The sequence below is a fragment of the Dasypus novemcinctus genome, chromosome 8, assembly GCF_030445035.2.
Source record: "Dasypus novemcinctus isolate mDasNov1 chromosome 8, mDasNov1.1.hap2, whole genome shotgun sequence".
Taxonomy (NCBI): Eukaryota; Metazoa; Chordata; class Mammalia; order Cingulata; family Dasypodidae; genus Dasypus; species Dasypus novemcinctus.
The window spans coordinates 98,972,387-98,992,491 of record NC_080680.1 but is presented as its reverse complement, the minus strand read 5'-3'; the positions used below and the strand labels follow the sequence as shown (position 1 = coordinate 98,992,491).

Here is a 20,105-nt window from a genome sequence, read left to right as displayed (position 1 = left end):
AATAGAAAAGGGCTGAAAATCTTAAAAACTTCACAAACAATTCAGAAACATCTACTAATAAGATTCATAAGAAGTTGTTAGAGAAAACTGGAGGAGTTGGGAGGACAGCCTTAATGTTCTCAGGCTGACCACTTCGAAAACATTAATGACAAGGGCACAAAATAGGAGACCTACCTAAAGAGCAGCATAAATTTAAAAAAAAAAAAACAACTTAGTATTTGTTATCTCTAAGTTTAGGAAGGCAAATGGTTGACAAGAAAAGTTGATGTCCTCTTTGGAAACACTAGGAAAAGAGCTATTGAATGAAGCAGTGGTGCAAAGAACATGAGCAGATTCAAATTCCTAAAAAAGTGATCCAAAGGAAGCTTAGAAACACAGAAAATCTGGTAAGTCCCAGCTCATCAATGCAAATCAGACTGGATATAGAAAATTTGAGATAGTTATGGGGATAGGGCGTAAGTCAGGTGAAGACGGGCTGCTTCCAAAGACTTTAAAGCACAAATATGTTGCAGAATAGAATATAGGTCTATACAGGCTCATGGCCCCCCTTGCTTTGATTACTTCAGAACTGTAAAAAGAAAATCCCAGCTGTGGGGTCTGGGTTCTTGAATCTAAATAACCACACATGTTGTACTGAGATAACTGAGCTCAAGAGACTGCATCACGTCTCAGTCTTACTGAGCAACAGGCTGTGATCTGCATATTTTGCTTGACTTTCCAATTAGCTTCCAAGTTTCAGTAGCCCCACCTGGTTCTAGCAACTTAGCCTCTGAAGCCACAGGAAGTATACTATGGCTTCAAAAGAGGTTGGTTGGTTTGTGTTTGGGGAGAAAAAGCAGAGATGAAATATCCCCTTTTCAAAGAAAAATCTGAATCTAGCACCTCACACTAGCGAACTATCTTGTATGTTTGTTGCTTAGAGCTAGCATAATCAAACACCAGAAAATAATCTTCATCTGAGACTCTGGCCTGTCTTTACTCCATTTTGAAGAGGAAGCATAGATGAGAAAGGTAGATGTAGGAACAAATCAAAACCTTTAGAGACCCAAAGCATTAAAAAAGATAATGATATATTTATTCAATTATGCCTTCCTTGCCCTATGAAAAAAGATGAATTCAGAGAACAACCAGGAAGACGAAAGAGGAGTAAGGAGCTCCTATAGTCAGCTACAGGACAGTTAGTGAACTCTCAGAGCTATCTGGAGCTAGCTGAAGCACCTGTTTGGGGGCTCCAGAAGACCAGAGGAACATCCTCCACATCCTAGAGGAATAGGAGGAGGAGACTGCCCACCTGCAGAGAAGATTCATAAGTAGAGCACTCCACGCCACAGAGGCCATTGCCCATCTTCCACTAGAGGCAAAAGCTACCTCAGAAGCTGTTCTGTGGCTGGAATTGAAAGCTCTACTTCCCAAATATAGGGGAGGAAGAGAGGGTTGGGCACCAACTTCAGCTACTGAGGAGTAAATTCAGTGGACTAAAGCATAATCCTAAGAACAGCTAAAGTTTGAGCCTGACCAAGTCAGAAAGAAGCAAGTAGCCGCCATCTTCACTCCACACCTGGCTACTGATTAGTAGACTCGGCTGGCTAAGGAATAACCCTAGGAACAGCTAAGGTGTGAATCTGTCCATGTCAGAAAAAGGCCAGTAGCGCCATTTTGACTCTGCCCCAGGCTAAGGGGAAGCTAGGACTGAAAATCACAGTGATAGTAGAACTGGTTTCTTTTACCCACATTTGGCCTGCAGCCCTAGACTAGGCTTCTGGCAGAAGGAGGCTGGTGGGCCCTGGAGCAGCCTATTCAGGTAACTGCAGGTAACTTTGACTGGCACAGATTGAATAATCAGAAGTCTACCGAGATGACTGTGGCCATCTTGGGACCCACACTGCATAGATAGCTGCCCATACCTGCAGCTCCATCCCTGCCCCAGGCAGGGGAGAAAGGGGCGCAAAGCCTCATTAGTCTCTGGGCAACTACAGTATAGGCCTGCATGGATTATTACACACAGCTGTGACTCTGTCCCCACTCCTGGCAAAGGAGAAAGTTGAGAGAAACTTCACCAGTCCCTGGGGCAATGAAGGCAGCTTGAGTCTCCACAGCTTACATTACCAACTACATCCCTGGCTCCTACTGCACAACCAGCAAGGGAGAAAGGGCAGGAAGCCCTAAACTAAAGAGAAAAACTGCACCCAGAATAAATATTCTAATAAGCCAGATGCCAAGACAACAACAAAAAACTATTATTCACACCAAGAAACAGAAAGATATGGCCCAGTTAAAAAGAACAAGATAAGCCTCCAGATGACATAAACTAATCAGATGTTCAAACAAATCTCCTTAATAAGTTCAAAGAGATTAAGATATTAAGACATTGGATGAGCACAAAGAAGAATTTGAAAGCATATATAGAAAAGGAGATCTTATGAGAATGAAAGGCACAATAAATGAAATTTTAAAAACCCTGGAATCATATAATAGCAGATTTGAGGAGGTAGAAGACAGGATTGAGAAGCTTGAAGAAATGACCTCTGAAAGTGAACATACAAAAGAAAAAATGAAGAAAAGAATGGAAAAAATTGAATAAGGTCTCAGGGAACTTAAAAGACAGCAAAAGACGTGCAAACATATGTGTCATGGGTGTCCCAGAAGGAAAAGAAAAGGGAAAAGGGGAAGAAGGAATATTTGAAGATATGATAGAAAATTTCCCAACCCTACTTAAGGACATAAATATCCATGTCCAAGAAGCACAACACAGTGCTCGCTTCGGCAGCACATATACTAAAATTGGAACGATACAGAGAAGATTAGCATGGCCCCTGCGCAAGGATGACACGCAAATTCATGAAGCGTTCCATATTTTTTGGGTTCACAGCCACAGGAATGGATTAGATTTAATAGTATGTTTTTCTAGGGTACATACAGGTTCAATCCACAACTTATTTTCCTTCTAAGAATTGGAGAGTAAATATTAAGATAGCATATTTTACCTGATTATTTTGTTTACTGCCACTGGGACACAAGCATCTTGATCAAATTTCTAAAAGCTGATATGTTTTTCTTGTAATATGTGCAATGTCCTTGCCTCAACTTTTATCTGTTTAGTTGGGTGGAAATGTAATACCTACTATACCATACTCTGAAATCTTTAACACTGATCTATCTGCATCTGCCCACTCCTATGAGTGGTTGAGAAAGAACATTATCATCCATTCCTGTGGATAACCATTCAATCTTGAGGATACAACCTGCAGGGAGAAATAATCAGGTTTAAATTTTATTGCAACTATTCTAATGAGATTTAGCAATTGTGGTTTCTAGTTTAAAGGTAAGTAAAATTCTCTTCTAAGAGATGTAATTAGGAGTATATACTAGGGTTCTCTATTTGGCTTATGGGAAAGATATTGGAATTAGCCAGTACATGCATATGAGCTGCTGATACCTGTCATTTCCAGCTATAAAATTACTATATTATAAGATGGAGATGTTCTCTGACCCTAAATAACTATTTCTCTGTAAGATAATGTCATTTATATATGATTGGGGACTCATTTGTTATCTGCCCTGGTGGTTACAGATTTCAGGCTCTGCCTGTGTCATAGTAGCCTGTATCCTTTTAACTTCTAGTAAAATTTGATATGGACAAAAAAAAAAAAAAAAAAAAGAAGCACAACACAGTCCCATCCGAATAGACCAACTCCAAGACACATACTCATCAGAATGTCAAATGCCAAAGAGAAAGAGAGAATTCTGAGAACAGCAAGAGAAAAGCAACGCATAACATATAAGGGATACCCAATAAGATTAAGTGTTGATTTCTCACCAGAAACCATGAAGGCAAGAAGACAGTGGTCTGATATATTTAAGATACTACAAGAGAAAAACTTCCAGCCAAGAATCTTATATTCAGCCAGACTGTCTTTTAAAACTAAGGGTAAGATTAGAATAGTCACAGATAAACAGCAACTGAGAGAATTTCTAATTAAGAGACCAGATTTTCAGGAAATGCTAAAGGGCATGCTAGAGCCTGAAAAGAAAAGACAGGAGAGAAAGGCCTGGTAAAGAGTCTAGAAATGAAGATTATATCAATAAAAGTAACAAAAAGTGTCAAAAGAATGAGGAAAATAAAATATGATAGATAAAACTCAAATAGGAATAAACTTAACCGATGATGTAAATCACTTATATTCAGAAAATTGCAACTCAATGTTAAAAAAATCAAAAAAGGCCTAAATAACTGGAAGAACATTCCATGCTCATGGATTGGAAGACTATATATCATAAAGATGTCAATTCTACTCAAACTGATATACAGATTCAATGCAACCCTGATAAAAATTCCACCAGCATTTTCTTAAAAAAATTGATAATACAATTATCAAATTTATTTGAAAAAGGGGTCCTAAATAGCCAGAAACATCTTAAAAAGGAAAAGCAAACCCTTATCTCCAGACTTTAAATTATATTACCTAGCTATAGTGGTAAAAACAGCATGGTACTGGCATAAAGACAGACACGTAGACCAATGGAACCAAACTGGTGGTTCAGAAACAGACCCTCACATGTATGGTCAAGTGATTTTTTACTAACCCACACGGCTCGGGCAGAACAGTCCATTCAACAAATAGTGCTGAAAGAACTGGATACCCATAGCCAAAAGAAGGAAAGAGGATCCCTATCTCATACCTTATCCAAAAATTAACTCAAAATGGATAAAAAACCTAAAAATAAAAGCAAGAACCATAAAGCTTCTAGAAGAAATGGTAGGAAAGTACCTTCAAGACCTGGTGGTAGGTGGTGGATTCTTAAAGGAGATAAGAGGAGGACTGAGATGGACTACTGATGTTTAATGTATGTGTAAATTTTAATTAGCTTTACTATAAAAGTGTGGAAATGTAGAGAGTGGATGGTAACACACAGTGAGTAACAGTAGTTTATAAATGAGGATGTGGCTGAAAATGGTAGCCTGGGGATGTAAATGCCAACTGACAGAATGCTTGAGAATAATCTAGGAATGGAATAGCACAGTAAACCAAGAGGTGGATGAGAATTGTGGTGGGTGGTACAGATGCAAGAGTGCCCTTTGTGAGCTACAGCAAATGTACATCACTACTGCAGGGTGGTGGGAATGTGGAGAAGCATGGGAAAAATACAACTGGAGTGACCTATGGACTGTGGTTAGCAGTAATAATGAAATATGCTTCCATCTATGCCAAAGATATACTGTTTTGATAATGGCGCAGTATGGAGAACGTAGGCCAAATGTATACTATGGATATGGTAACGATCAGATGATATTATTTTATCTGTAATAAATGTTCTACCCCACTGTGGTGTGTTGATAGATGGATGTTGTTTAGGAATTCTGCACATGTGCATGATTGTTTCATAAGTTTACAACTTCTGTCATCAAAAATATATTTAAAAAATAATAGGGTGGGTTGGGCTAAAAATACACCAAATGTAAGATGAGGACTATAATTAGTAGTAAGATTTTGACAATATTCTTTCATAATCTGTAACAAATGTCTCATGATAATGCAAGATGTTGGTGAAGGGCTGATGTATGGGACTCCTGTATAATGTTATGCATGTTTGCTTTGTAAGTCCACAACTTTTACTATATACTTATTGTTTATGTATGTTCATATATAAATGATACAAAGATAATAATAATAATAGGGTGGGTTGGGGGAAAATATTTTGGTTAGTAGTAATATTTTGACAATGCTCTTTAATCATTAGATTAAAATCTTTAACAACAATGCAAGGTATTGGTGGTAGGTTGAGTTATGAGAGTCCTGTATAATGCTATGTATGCTTGTTTTATAAGTTCACAACTATTACTATTATTGTTTATGTATGTTTATGTGTGAGTGATATACTTCAATAATTTTTTTTTAAATGACAAAAAAAGATAAATTCAAAATAAACAGGATACTAAATTCTAAAAGGTTTCCCATAGTCACTAGATCTACAAAACAAAGATCTTGGACAAATGTTTTCTAGGATTCTGTTCTGGCCTTACTTTCCTTCAAAAGACAACCAGGGAAGCAGACTTGGCCCAATGGATAAGGTGTCCGCCTACCACATGGGAGGTCGGCGGTTCAAACCCCGGGCCTCCCTGACTCGTGTGGAGCTGGCCCATGCGCAGTGCTGATGCGTGCAAGGAGTGCCTGCCACGCAGAGGCATCCCCTGCGTAGGGAAGCACCACGTGCAAAGAGTGTGCCCCGTAAGGAGAGCCGCCCAGCACGAAAGAAAGTGCAGCCTGCCCAGGAATGGCACTGCACACATGGAGAGCTGACACAAGATGACGCAACAAAAAGAAACAGATTCCCATGCCACTGATAAGGATAGAAGCAGTCACAGAAGAAAGCACAGCGAATGGACACAGAGAGCAGACAACGGGGGGGTTGGGGGGTGGAGAGAGAAATAAAAAAAATAAATCTTAAAAAAAAAAAAAAAAAAGACAGGTGGCGGACTTGGCCCAGTGGTTAGGGCGTTCATCTACCACATGGGAGGTCCGCGGTTCAAACCCCGGGCCTCCTTGACCCATGTGCAGTGCTGATGCGTGCAAGGAGCGCTGTGCCATGCAGGGGTGTCCCCTGCATATGGGAGCCCCACGCGCAAGGAGTGCGCCCCGTAAGGAAAGCGGCCCAGCGTGAAAGAAAGTGCAGCCTGCCCAGGAATGGTGCCGCTCACACGGAGAGCTGACACAGCCAGATGATGCAACAAAAAGAGACACAAGATTCCAGTGCTGCTGACAGCAACGGAAGTGGACAGAGAAGATGCAGCAAAAATGGACACAGAACAGACAACCGGGGGGGGGGGAGGGGAGAGAAATAAATAAATAATAAAAAAAGACAATCATCAATCATTGCTAGAAATGATATTGACAGATGTGAAATCTAACTGGTCAGAAATGTTGATATGACTCTAGGAAGACATAAATGGGGTTGTAACTTTTTGACCAGAGAGATGGGACCTGCCAAAGTCCTGTTGGCTAGTACAGTCAGTCATGGATAGAAACAACAAAGAGTATTCAACTTTCTGTCCTCTCACAAGTCAGCATTTCCTGAATCACTTTGTGGAACACTGATTCTGTGCACTCTTAATATGTGTTACTCAAAAAAAGGGCTTTTTGCACATTAAGTGTCAGTTATAGTAGGTTAAACTAAATAAATTTAAATAAGTTTCTTTTTGTAGGGCTTCTCAGAGCTATTAGTAATAAAGGTATGACAGGTCCTATGCTAAGTCCTATTTCAGGCATTTCATTTAATCCTCACTTTACAGATGAGAAAACTGAGGTACAAAGAGGTTAAGGAATTTACATAAAATCACACAGCTCATAAGAGATACTAAGAGTTGGTACCAGTCCTTTTTTCTTTTTGTTCTCTTAATCACCATACAGCACTGGCTTCTATCAACCTCCAATATGCTAAAGATAATGTCAATCTCCAACAAGGGTCTATGGTATACAGTGAATCAAAAAATTATTTGTCCATGGACCTCCTCTTATTTATTTCTTTGGCCAGAAACCCAGCAAGTTGTATTCTTCTCTAAATCCCTCTGTCCTTCAACTGGTCAAAAGAAAGGTGCTCAATACCCCAACTACAGTTAGGTTTGTAGAACAATAAAGAATTTCAACTGAATAAGAAGTAGAAATTAAAATATTAGAACTGGACATCTCAAAGGTCTTTTGCTCTAAGATCCTAATTTTCTAGAAAAGCATGGTAAATCCTGAGAAGGAAAGTAACTAGTGACTCAGAATCAGGACAGAGATTAGAACGTAGATCTCATAGGTCCAAGCATGTATCTTTCTGTTGTGCATACTGCCTCAAACATTTTTCCTGTGTGAGATTTTCAGTACATATTACCTTGTCTATAACTGATGTACTACACTTCCTAAGATCAAGTTATCAGTTATCCTCTGTTACAGCCAAATATTCATCCTTATCTTTACTAATGAAAGGCAACAGACCTTCAAAGGTTACATGGGAATATAAACTAATGTAATTTATAGACTATAGTTAACAACATTGTAATGTTTTTATAGCAAAAGCAAAGTTGGTACTATATTAATGTTAAAGGTAAAAAAAAAAAAAAAGAATATGGGGTTTGGTTTTATGAGATATGAATATGACTAAACATTTTTTCCCTCCATTTTTTAATTATTGAGACCTTGACTAATTTGTGTTCATCTGTGTATCTTTCTTAACATTAGAGGAATAAATGAGTTAGTAATTGGAATTAGACGAGATAAAAATGCCTGAACAGAACTTTTTAGGAGTAATGCTTTCATAACTTGTTGAGCTACCTTTTTTTGTTATTTTATTTTTTTGAATTTGAAATAAATTTATTAAAACAATAACAAAAACAGACTTTCCAAGGTTAAGTGTAAGGCTCAAGGAAATGTTACCTGAGAATATCATAACTGGCAAAGTCCCACTGGTAGAGACCTAGTGCTGAACTACAGACGATATATTTGCCATCAAAATGAAGTCTTGGCTGCAGGCAGATACTTCTATCCTCAGAGACATACAATGTTTTTAAGCATTTGCAGTTGATTTCTCTCCCAATTGGCCAAATCTATAGATAGAAGAAAGTTAGGAAAGATGGTAGATCACACCACTACAGAAAAGCTTGTCCTGAAACAGTGTGGCTTGTGTTGCTCAAATCAAATATCAAGTGCAGTATAGACCACAGGTTTTACAGTCAAGAGATACACATTCAAATCTGATTCTATAGCATATGTGCTGTGTAACCCTGGGTAAAATACTTAACCTCTCTGAATGTCAGTTCCCCTAATGGATATAATAATGCGTACAACACAGGGCACTTAAAAGATGTAATAAGAGTGTGTAAGAGTGCTCTGTAAGCTCTTTGCAAATCATTTTTACTTTAACAAGTAAACATTTATGTTTCATAGTTTAAATCTAAAAATCGAGAATAGTAGTACATAAATGTCTCCAAAACAAAAACAAACAAAAACAACAGGAAGAATGAGCTGAAGATAAATTTCTGTGAATTTTTTTTAAACTTACATTTAAAAAGCTGCCTTAGAAACTGTCTAGGACATAGGAGCTAATGAATAATCTCCTCTTCCAGTGGGTTTAAGATGGCTTGCATTAGAATATTCCTGCTCCCCTTGGAATATTTCCCCTTTCCCATAACACTTGACTTTCTTATATTTGACAGCTTTCTTTTAAGAGGCAAATTAATGGAGGGTGGAAAAAAAGACTCACCTTGATCTCATATTTGTCTGCACTTAAGAGGATGTAGTCTCCAGGACTATGCAAGAGAGACTTGACTTTACATTTCTGCAAGACCACCTGCAAATATAAATATCTATGATATAGAAAGATCTTTATAATGTTAATTCTATATTGCTATTTTTTTAACTAAAATCTGCAAAGGAAGAGGTTTAAATGTATGGTAGGCTGGAATAGCTAAGCTGTAACTCTATTACTAAGCTAACTTAGTACTACTAAAATTTCTACTACAACCAGAATCTCTAGGTTATCAGCAGGATCTAAAAGTGTCTAATGCTGGCAGCACTTTAATCTAAATCTTTAGTCTGGAAGCAAACATTAGGATCAGTTTTAAAATTTATAAACTGACTTTACGGAAAATGTGAGGAATTAAACAGAGAAATTCCACAGAAATAGAAGTAGATGCAATTACCTGTTTTCAAAAGCAGATGCATTATAATGAAAAAAGCACCAGACCTGGGACCAGAATCTGTCATATACTGACTTTGCAACCTCAGGCAAGACCATCTTACCTCTTTGTTCCTCAGTTTATTCATCTTTAAAACTGGGCATGAGGCACCTGTTATCTAGCATACTGTAGTGAGGGTAAATGATAATAGTAATATAGAAAAGCTATCATTCCATTAAGACTTGTGATAATCTGTAAACACTAGGTTCTAGTTAGTTTTGTAATAAATCAGCAATAAGTAAGGGGAGGTCCTGTTCACACATTCAGAAGCCTGGGTAGCATATTCAATGAAACTGACTGACCTGCTACTAAGTACCAAGCATCTTGCTGGGTGCTGCCCCATCATCTCATTCCAATATTCACATAAAATTTAGCAGATGATAAAATTCAGGCCCTGAAGGGAAGATTAACTTGTCCAAGATACTATAGCCAGTCTCCTGGCACCAAGTGCACTGCTTTTCCAACAAAAGTAAATTACCTTAAAACACGTACCTTTTGTATTTAAAAACAACTGCCCAATACAGAATTACTGCTTCATTCAAACTGCTCTACCTTTTAGCTCCTATTTCAGAAAAAGACAATTACCCATGCAGTCTAAAACCCACCTGTCATTTCTGTTCTTCTTTGCTCCCCACAACCACTGAGCAAGTTCAGTTGACTTTACCTCACCAATATATACCTCATGTGAACACTTCTCTTCACTGCCACCACCCAAATCCAAACCATCAGCATCTTTTGCTTAAAATTACTATGAAAGTCTAACTGGTTATCCTGTATTCACGCCTGCCTCACCCTGATCAATTCTTCACTCAGCAATCAGTTATTTTCTTAAAACAAAAAGGACATCAGACTCTTGCTCAGAACTCAACTGCTCCCTACTATACATATGATGATACCCAAAGTCCTAAATATGTCCTAATGAATCATAAATGACTACCTCTCCATGTCCCTCCCAACTACACCACAGCTCCACTGACCTTCCAGGTAACCAAATGTTCCAACATTTCCACCTTCCAGGCAGTCAAATGTTTCAACAGGACTGCATATGCTGTACCCTCTGAAACACTTTTTCCACTACTCTTTGCCCAGCTACTTCATATTTATTCTATTTTATCCCTTCTTAAAAATGTTTCCCTGAATCAATTAGATACCCTTCCCAGACTTTCTCACAGAAAGTCTGTACTTTTCCTTTACAGCACTTAATGGTTTGTAATTATATATTTATGAAATTACTGTTTAATACTATTTCCCCTACTAGATTAACATTCATAAGTGTAAAGCCCAAGTCTGTTTTTTTCATTATTGTATCCTTAGCCACTCACAGAGAAGCATGGTATGCTCACAAAAAGTACTTCATCAAAGCATATCCATTATTACTGCATTTGATCCTCATAGCAATCTTTTTTGAAAACTAGGAAATATCCCAATAGTCTGTTGAACAGCCTATAGATTTTTCTTTGCCCCACTTTTGCAAGTATTATTTTGTTTTTCAAAATGAAAATGGCTTTTCTGATTAAACAAGAAACATGCTCAACCTAAAGAGGAAAAGTACCCACAATCCCCCAGATAAAACACATTCAGAAACTAGTGTCATATTCTACATATTATTTTGTAATCTGTTTTGTTTGGCCCCCTCCACCCACCTAATACATTGTGGGCATTTTTCCATGCCCTTAGGTCATTCACTTGTTAAATACCTATCATGGTTATTTAACTATGAGTGCTTTCTATATGCTGGTCATTGTTGTACACTATCATGGCTTGTGGTTGCATCTATTCTATCTCATGACTCATCTACAACTTATAATAAGGCAGCATCTACTATTTTCCACCACTACCCCCAAACCTGATGTCAAGGAGATTTTTTTTATAAGTCTTCCTACCTTGGTGACCCATTCTGTGTGCCCAGTGAGTGTGTTCAGGCATGTCCCAGCAGATAAAGCCCACACTTTCACAGTGAAGTCTGCAGAGCCACTCACCAAGATATCGAGTTCATCATTGTAGTCCACGCTAAACACTAGTGCATATAACATACACAAAGTTAAAACATGTCTGTCTGTGGGACTTTTACAATAGAGAGTTCAGTAACATTTATTCTCCCTAGCTGTCCAACTCTACAGACCTCCCAGCTAGAACGAATGTGAAAATGGTGTTACTCAACTAGCAAGTTTGATAAAATTTTATGATAAAAAATATATTTACTTCAAAATTCTTATTATTATACCTTATTATTCTCAAGTTGGGAATTCCCCAAAGTAATATGATCTCTTATATTTGTGACAGTTTCAGAGGGAGAAGCAAAACCAGTGCTGGACATAATGGCATTCCTTCTTAGGAATGCCTGCCTAATATGACAAAACTTATCTAGCTCATGCAGGGAAAACAGAACATACTTGGCCCTACTCACATTTACACTATTTATTATTGGAGTCAGACAAAATGTAAACATAAGCTGCAAAACAGTACTCAGAGCCAAAAAAATCCTGTGTAGAGAAAAACAAAGCAAAACAAAAACAAAGATCTCAAGGATCAAATTAATCCATTCATGAAATTTCTTCAGGGCTGTATCCCCAGCACCTAAAACTGCAATATAGTGAGTACTCAAATATTTGCTGTTAATTGTCTTCCAAGTTCTAATGCAGCACAGGGGATGCAGAGATACAGACACTGGTCCTTCCTTCAAGGAGCTCAGTCTAAGGGGGATGGAGTTCAAAAAATGAATGTTTACCTCTTGCTAGGGAAACACCAAGGAGAATGACTAACTCTGCCCAGGGGTATCAGGGAGGACTTCAGGGAAGAGACGATTTTGGAGATGGGCTCTGAAGGATGAGTAAAGTTTATCAAGAAAAGAAAAAGAATACTGCAGGTAGAGGGAACAGCAAAGGCACAGAGTTAGGAAAAGTCACAGCAATGTCCAGGGAACAGCAAGTAGAATGTTTTTAGAGCAAGGCTCTCAAAATTAATCAGTTATAAAATCACCTGGAAGTCATGGTATATCCTTAGAAGCACTGTCAAATAGTTGTGTTTAATATAAAAATTACATGCTTAATCATATACTTTTAAATATTAATTTCTACAACAAGCAAGTGGTAGCAGAGGCAAAGACTGAAGAAAAATGTATCAGAGGATGAAAAATGGGAAAAAATTGTTCCTGCCACAAAACAGCTACATTTAATTCAAAGAATTATTAAGCACCAGGTACAGTACAAGGAACTAGATATCAGGGTGAACAAGACAGACAGGATCCTTGTCTTTATGGAATTTACAGCCTGGTAGGGAAAACAAAGATCAGATTTAATCTCTGGGAAACCCACAGCAGAGAGACTCAACCTTTTAAAGGAGTCTGGGAAGGCTGCTTATAAAATGTGATGCTTAAGAGCATAGACTATGACTCAGGGGCTAAAACAGTGGGTAAATTGGGGGGAAAGGCAAAGAGGAAATGCTGCACAAGCTGGAAAACTGCTTAATACAATTTCTACAAAGCTCCAAAATACAATGCAACAGAAAGAGATGCTAAGATCTCAAGGGTATATTTAAATGACCAATTTTCTGGAAAAAAAAACCTGCCGGTCCATTTATTAGGAAACATCCAGGTATCTGTTTCTTTACTCTTTCGTCTAGGCAGCTGCTTGTTTTAATCATTTGTCATCCAAGCTCCAATTAGATGTAATGTGTATAGACCCACAATCTGAGAACCTTTGCCCCTCCAAAGGATTTTCAGACCTAATTCCAAAACTAAAGTGGACTGAATTTACAAGTATAGGACTTATTTAGTTTGGAGATAAGGAATCTGATAAAAATCAAAGGGCAATAGCTGTTCAACAGGATATAAATAACATAGGAGAGAAGGAGAGAATTGTCCTCATCCCAACATAAGGGTACATAGAAGAATTTAAAAATAGGTCAAGGAAAAACAAAAATTTTTGAAAAAACTCCAATGGGAATAACTTAAAGGAAAATAAAAGTGCAATGACTAGGAAAGAAGTTTGGGGTGGGGGAGCAGGTTAAATAAATTTAAGGGGAATAAAGAACCACTTTCTTGGCTCCTTGCTGTAAGGGATGAGGTTATATTAATAATAAAAACCCTTGAAAAAGTGCAACCCACCCGCCCCCGTGTGCCCCCGGAAGTGCTGGGTCCGGGCTCCAGAACTCCATTCCCAGCAGGCCACAGTGTTGTCAAAGGAGCCTGTCACAAGCTTCTGCTCATCAAACTTTACCGCTGCACATGTATGGGTCTGGATGCCATAAATGCACTGTCCTGTGCTCACATCCCACAGCTTTGCAGACAAGTCATCTGACCCTTCAAGAAAAAAATAGGGAAGTTAATAAGAAAACAAACACACTCACGAAAAAACATAATCACAAAACCATTGTATTTTTTTTAAGGCAGACCTTAATGGTCACCTGCTCTACCAATCCCACTTTCAGGCTGAGGAAAGCAAAGCAAGAACAGAATGACAGAATGTGGTCAGTCACCAAAGTGGTATCAATAGTACTGGGACTGAATCCAGGCTTTTAGCCCTTTCCCTTAATTTCCAGGCTTGGTGCTTTCATTTGTAAAATTTCATAAACCTGACTGTCACCAATTCTCTGTTTTGAGCTTGAAATGGATGAAGATGACCTAAGGCGGCAGACTTGGCCCAGTGGTTAGGGTGTCCGTCTATCACATGGGAGATCTGCGGTTCAAACCCTGGGCCTCCTTAAACTGTGTGGAGCTGGCCCATGCACAGTGCTGATGTGAGCAAGGAGTGCCCTGCCACGCAGGGGTGTCCCCCGCGTAGGGGAGCCCCACGCACAAGGAGTGCGCCCTGTAAGGAGAGCCGCCCAGTGCAAAACAAAGTACATCCTGCCCAGGAATGGCGCCGCACACACGGAGAACTGACACAACAAGATGACGCAATCAAAAGAAACACAGATTCCCATGCCACTGACAACAACAGAAGTGGACAAAGATGACGCAGCAAATAGACACAGAGAACAGACAACCGGGGTGGAGGGGTGAAGGGGGGAGAAATAAATAAATCTTAAAAAAAAAAAAAAAAGATTACCTATGATTGCATGTATACCCTTGTTCACTACCCAACAGCCCTAAAAATGTAAAGCTGAAGAGCAGCATATTCTAACTAACCTAAAGCAAGTCAAAAGATAAGCCTCTGACTATGGGCCAACTTCTGCAAAGGATAACTGCTACTTTCTCCAGCCATACTGAAATATGTGAAGGAACCTCAAAAAAGACCATGGATAAATTATTCCCAGATGTTCACAACAACTCAACAAAGAGTTGTAAAGGTTCAAACTTCTGTAGAGAAAAGTATATTTTTTTTCCTGCCTCCAACTGGTGAATATGTTATACTTACTGCAGTGACAGTTCAAGACTTTGCTTTAAATAAGTTTAAAATCCTAATTACCTTTAGCATAGAAAGTCAGCAAAGAAAAAGACATTTTAAGGACACACTATGATAAAGACATCATATCCTGGGAAAGCACAAAATGACCAGTTTTCAGAAAGCTGAAAATGACTAAATAAAGCCAGCCACAATTCCATCTATAAGGGTTAGTCAAGTTTTTCAGACAGTGGAAAAACAGCCTTCCTTTGTGAAAGAAATAGAGCATGAATTTCAATCTAGGCAAAAAAACCTCACTGACAGTGAGGAACACTGTGACAGAAAGGAAGACTGTGTTAGTTATCACTTTACTGTTTAGGGCCTGAATTTCCTTTCCTTTACAATGAGGGGTGGGACTAGGTTGTGGTTCTCAATGGACATATGTGACAAGAGAATTAGCTGGGGAGTTTTATTAAACTGACAGCAGGGCCACACCTTCAGAGATTCTAATTTAGGATATTTGAGTGTGGGTCCAATAATCTTAAAAGTATACATAGAGATTCTAATGTATTAGCCATTAGAACTGGTCTAGAACAGCACTATCCAATAGAAATATAATGTGAACCACATATGTAATTAAATTTTTCTAATTGTTACATTAAAAATGTAAATGGGGGAAAGGGTATAGCTCAATGGTTGAGTGCCTGCTTCACATGTGTGAGGTGCTGGGTTCAATACCTGATACGTCTTTAAAAAAAAAAAAAGCAAAATTAACAGCTGAAAATAATTTAATATATTTTATTTTAACTCAATAGATCAACAAAAGTATTACTATTTCAAAACGTAATCAATACACAAAATTACTGAGATAGTTTACATGCCTTTTTAAAATATTCTCTAAAATCCAGTGAGTACTTCATATTTCACAATTCGGTCTGGACTACCCACATTTCAAGTGCTCAAAAACCATATATGGCTAGTGGCTGCTGCACTGGACAGTGCAGGTCTAGATAATCTTTAAGGTCCCTTCAGTTTCAGCATTTCATAACTATATTCCTAAGAAGCTATATAAAGTGGGAAAAGATATCATTTTAGGTCTGATCTGAGCTTAGATATGATTTGTTGCCACTGTTGAATGTGTAGCTCATTCATTCATTCAACATATATTTATAGAACTATGCCTCGCAGGGCTCCTGCTCTCATGGTACTTAGTCTAGTTGGGAAGCCAAAAAGGCTAAACAAGCTATAATAACTCAACATACTAAGTGGTAGGCACTGCAAAAGCCCACAACAAGTACCAGGAGGGGATGGAAAGGCAAAGTGTCTCAGATGAAGCTCCACTGAGTTTACAATTGTGTTCCATAATACCTAGTATTCCACAAATATACCTTAGGAGCTGGTGTGACTGGTTCCTTACCTATACTCTCTTCTAATCTGTTTTTAAGATGGCTTCTGCATAGGATTTAAGAAGGAATTTCATGGCTTAAAAAAAGTTTCAAGTTTTAACTAGCTTAAGATGAAATCTAAAGAATCAATAAGCTCCTCCCCTCTCCCCCCTAAAAAGGAATAATACATACTAGAGGTCAAGCAAACTTTCTCTAGAAGCCCAGACAGTAAATATTCTAGGGTTTGTGAGCAATACAGTCTAAGTTCAACTATTCAACTCTCCTGTATTTTGTGCGCAGTCCATAGTTTGCTAATCCCTGGTTTATACCTATTAAAAAAGATAACCATGTAGTTTAAGTAAATGCACAAATTTTATTTGAAATAATCTTGAATAAAAAAGGACACCAAGTATGCCTATATATTACAAGAATATATATGACTAGGCATTGGGATCAAATCATAAAGAACTATTTGAAACCATTTAAAACAACATCTAGGAATTATTTACAATGCTTGTCAAAATGCATTCATCAAAACATGGACACTGACTATAAAAGCAGATCAACTGTGACTGGAAAATGAAAGGGCAAGATCAGGCCTAAGAATTGAGTCAGGGGGATGTTTGCAACTACGACTTCATTTACATTTTTGAAACATCACTATGGCTGTACTATGGAGAATCGTTTGAAGGGGGGCAAAATTAGAGTCAGGGAGGCAAGATAAAAACTAGAGGAGGGATTATCTTAACAAATCATTTAAACTAGGTTACATAAGAAAACACTGTGCCATTCAGTTTTGTACCCTAAAGAAATAACAGAAAACAACCAGGTTTCATGACACTATGTGGATGAACTTTGAAGACATCATGTTGAGTGAAATAAGTTAGACGCAAAGGGACAGAAATTGTATGTTCCATTTATATGATGAGGGAGTTTGAAATTATTTTATGAATCCCCCAGAGAAAGATGACATTTTTGTAAGTATGTGGGTGTGAGACCCTTTCAACTGGACAGTGAGGCATGAGTTAGGTTGAGTCTCTGCCCTCTTGAGGGTCTGCCATACTTGATCCTACCATGTGAGAGAAAGGAGAGGCTCAAAGAGCTGAGGCCAGGGAGACAGAAGCCATATGCCTGGTAGCTTGCAGCTGAACTCAGGAAGAAAGTGGAGCAGCCAAGACTGACAGAAGAGGTCCTGTAAGAAACAAGCCCTAAGCCTGATTGCCGACAGTCAATCCGAACTCCAGGAGATGGTACAGCCTGGGGGGGGAAGCAGAGACCTAGGCAAGGATTGCCCACCATTTTACTTCACCATGTGGCAGCTAACTTTGGTGAGAAAGCACCTCTTATGGTGCCTTTAGTTGGACTTTTCACAGCCTTGGAACTGTAAGCTTTTACCCCAAATAAATACACTTTATAAAAGCCAAACCATTGCTGGTAATTTGTATTGGCAGCCCCTAGGTAAACTAATACATATGAAATTGCTAGAATATACAAACTCATAGAGAAAGAAGAGTACAGGTTAGGTAAGAAGGACAATGGGGAGTTAAAAAAGGTGTAGATTTTCTATATGGGGTAATGGGAAAGTTGGTGATTAATGGATGGTGGTTAGGGGCACACAACATTGTAAATGTGGTTAAGCCCACTGAATGGTATGCTTGAGAGTGGTTGAGATGGGAAAATTTATGTTGTATATGTTTTCATCATTGAAAAAAGAAGCAATTAGAGATAATAACAATTAAATACAACACATGATTCTGGACTGAATACAGAATGAAGGAAAAAAGGTTCAAAAAGACATTACTCGTGGGCAGTGATAACAGTAGTACATTGTGAATATAATTAGCAGCACTGAATATATTTTTTAATGTGGTTAAAAGGGGAAATTTTAGGTTACATAAATGTTATTAGAATAAAAAATTTAAGAAAAACAGGACTGCACAACACAGTGAACCCTAATGTGAACCAATGACTAGAGTTAACAGTGTGATTATAATAACAACCTTTCATCAATTGTACCAAATGTACCATACTAACACCAAGTGTTGATAAAACTGTGTGTGAGAGGGGGGTATATGGGAACTCTAAAACAACTACTACTTTAATAACTTAGTAATATGTTCTAGCACCATGTTGTATGGTGCCTGCTGATACTGATAAATCGTGATACATTTTCTTTTTACCGATCCAGCTTTCTGTTGCCATCTTGGATGCTAAAAGAAAGTCATGATTCTGCTCTTTCATTTATGAATGAGAGCAATTACTTTAAGTCTTCACTTCTCTGAAGAGGCTGTTCTTTAATCCAGCTTCATGAATTATTTCTCTGTGATTACAGAACACCAGACCTTTGAAGCAAGGGGACTTATTTTTTTTTTTAAGTAAAATTTTACTGAAGTATATTATTCATACATGATTTTCTGCAAACCTACAATTTTTAATAATTTCTTTTTTAAAAAGGGCATTACTGGGACATATGAAAAAACTAAAATATAGACTATAAGCTTTATATCAATGTCAAGTTTATTGAACTTGATAGTAGTACTTAAGGTGGTTACATAAGTAATTCCATATACTGAGGAAAGGTACATTTTTGATACCTTTCTGAGGAAAGTATCCTGGGAAGAGTATGATGTATACAACCTATTCTCAAATGTTTAGAAGATAGATAGGTAGATAAATGGATTGACAGAATGATATAGTAAATGTAGCAAAATGTTAAAATTGGTGTATCTGGGTATCTGGGTGGAGAGTATGTTGGAGTTCTCTGTATGGGTTTTGTATTATTTTTGCAACTGTTTTGTAATCTGAAATAATTTCACAATAATTTAAGAAAAAAAGTCAGATTGAACTGAGTCCCTATTCATAATTGCTAATCCTTTAGGAGCCACTATTCAAAATCAGTTCCATTTTGGCTTGCTTTATATCATCCTTCCCTGTTGATTTCCATTTGCTGTACTGGCTAATTCAACATAGTTTCAAAAAGGTTATTGTTGATGCAACCTAGAGATAAAAGGGGATACATAAATTTGGACTATATAAACTCTTCACATTATATGAAAGGAAAAAAAATTCCTCAGGGAGCGGATGTGGCTCAAGCAGTTGAGCACATGCTTCCCACATGGGAGGTCCCAGGTTCAGTCGCTGGTGCCTCCTAAAAAAACAAAAGCAAACAATAAATAAGCAAAACAAAAAAAACCAACTCAGGTGAGCCCATGTGACTCGGTGGTTGACACTGGCTTCCTACGTACAAGGTCTCAGGTTCATTTCCTGACTCCCATAACAGAACAAAACAAAACAAAAAAATCCCTCTCAATTCAGAAAATAGGATGAGAACAATATCTTGATATTAAAAATAATGCCAGGGATGTATGTGAAAAAAAGATAGGCAGAAAAATGAGCTGTAATCCAAAATAAGTAAATTATCTTATCAAGGTATGTTTAAATATTTAACTGGTAGGGAAGATGTGGTTCAAGCATTTGGACTCCCGTCTACCATACAACTGGGGGTCCTGGGTTCGGTTCACTGGCCCTCCTGGTGAAGGCGAGCAGGCGCTCGCTGCGAAATGACACAAGATGATGCAACAAAAAAGAGACACAGAGAGGAAAGACAATGAGAGAAGTGGCAAACCAGAGAGCTGAGGTGGCTCAAGTGACTGAATGCGTCTCTCCCACGTCGGGGGTCCC

General features: G+C 38.1%; 1 protein-coding gene and 1 non-coding gene across 4 annotated transcripts in view; one reads left to right on the top strand and one right to left on the bottom strand.

Moving 5' to 3' along the window:
• The window catches only part of FBXW2 (F-box and WD repeat domain containing 2), a 46,850-nt gene that overhangs the window by 8,106 nt on the left and 18,639 nt on the right, over window positions 1-20,105 (bottom strand). For all 3 annotated transcript variants that reach the window (XM_004473331.4, XM_004473333.4, XM_058302474.2), the window contains 4 exons: window positions 13,821-14,015; window positions 11,599-11,732; window positions 9,241-9,327; window positions 8,415-8,584 (listed from right to left, as the gene is read on the bottom strand). In XM_004473331.4, the coding sequence (XP_004473388.2) occupies window positions 8,415-8,584; window positions 9,241-9,327; window positions 11,599-11,732; window positions 13,821-14,015 (586 nt within the window). The remainder of the gene's footprint in view (window positions 1-8,414; window positions 8,585-9,240; window positions 9,328-11,598; window positions 11,733-13,820; window positions 14,016-20,105) is intronic.
• On the top strand, window positions 2,752-2,858 carry LOC111759124 (U6 spliceosomal RNA). The gene has a single exon (XR_002793207.2). It is a non-coding gene; the product is annotated as a U6 spliceosomal RNA (small nuclear RNA).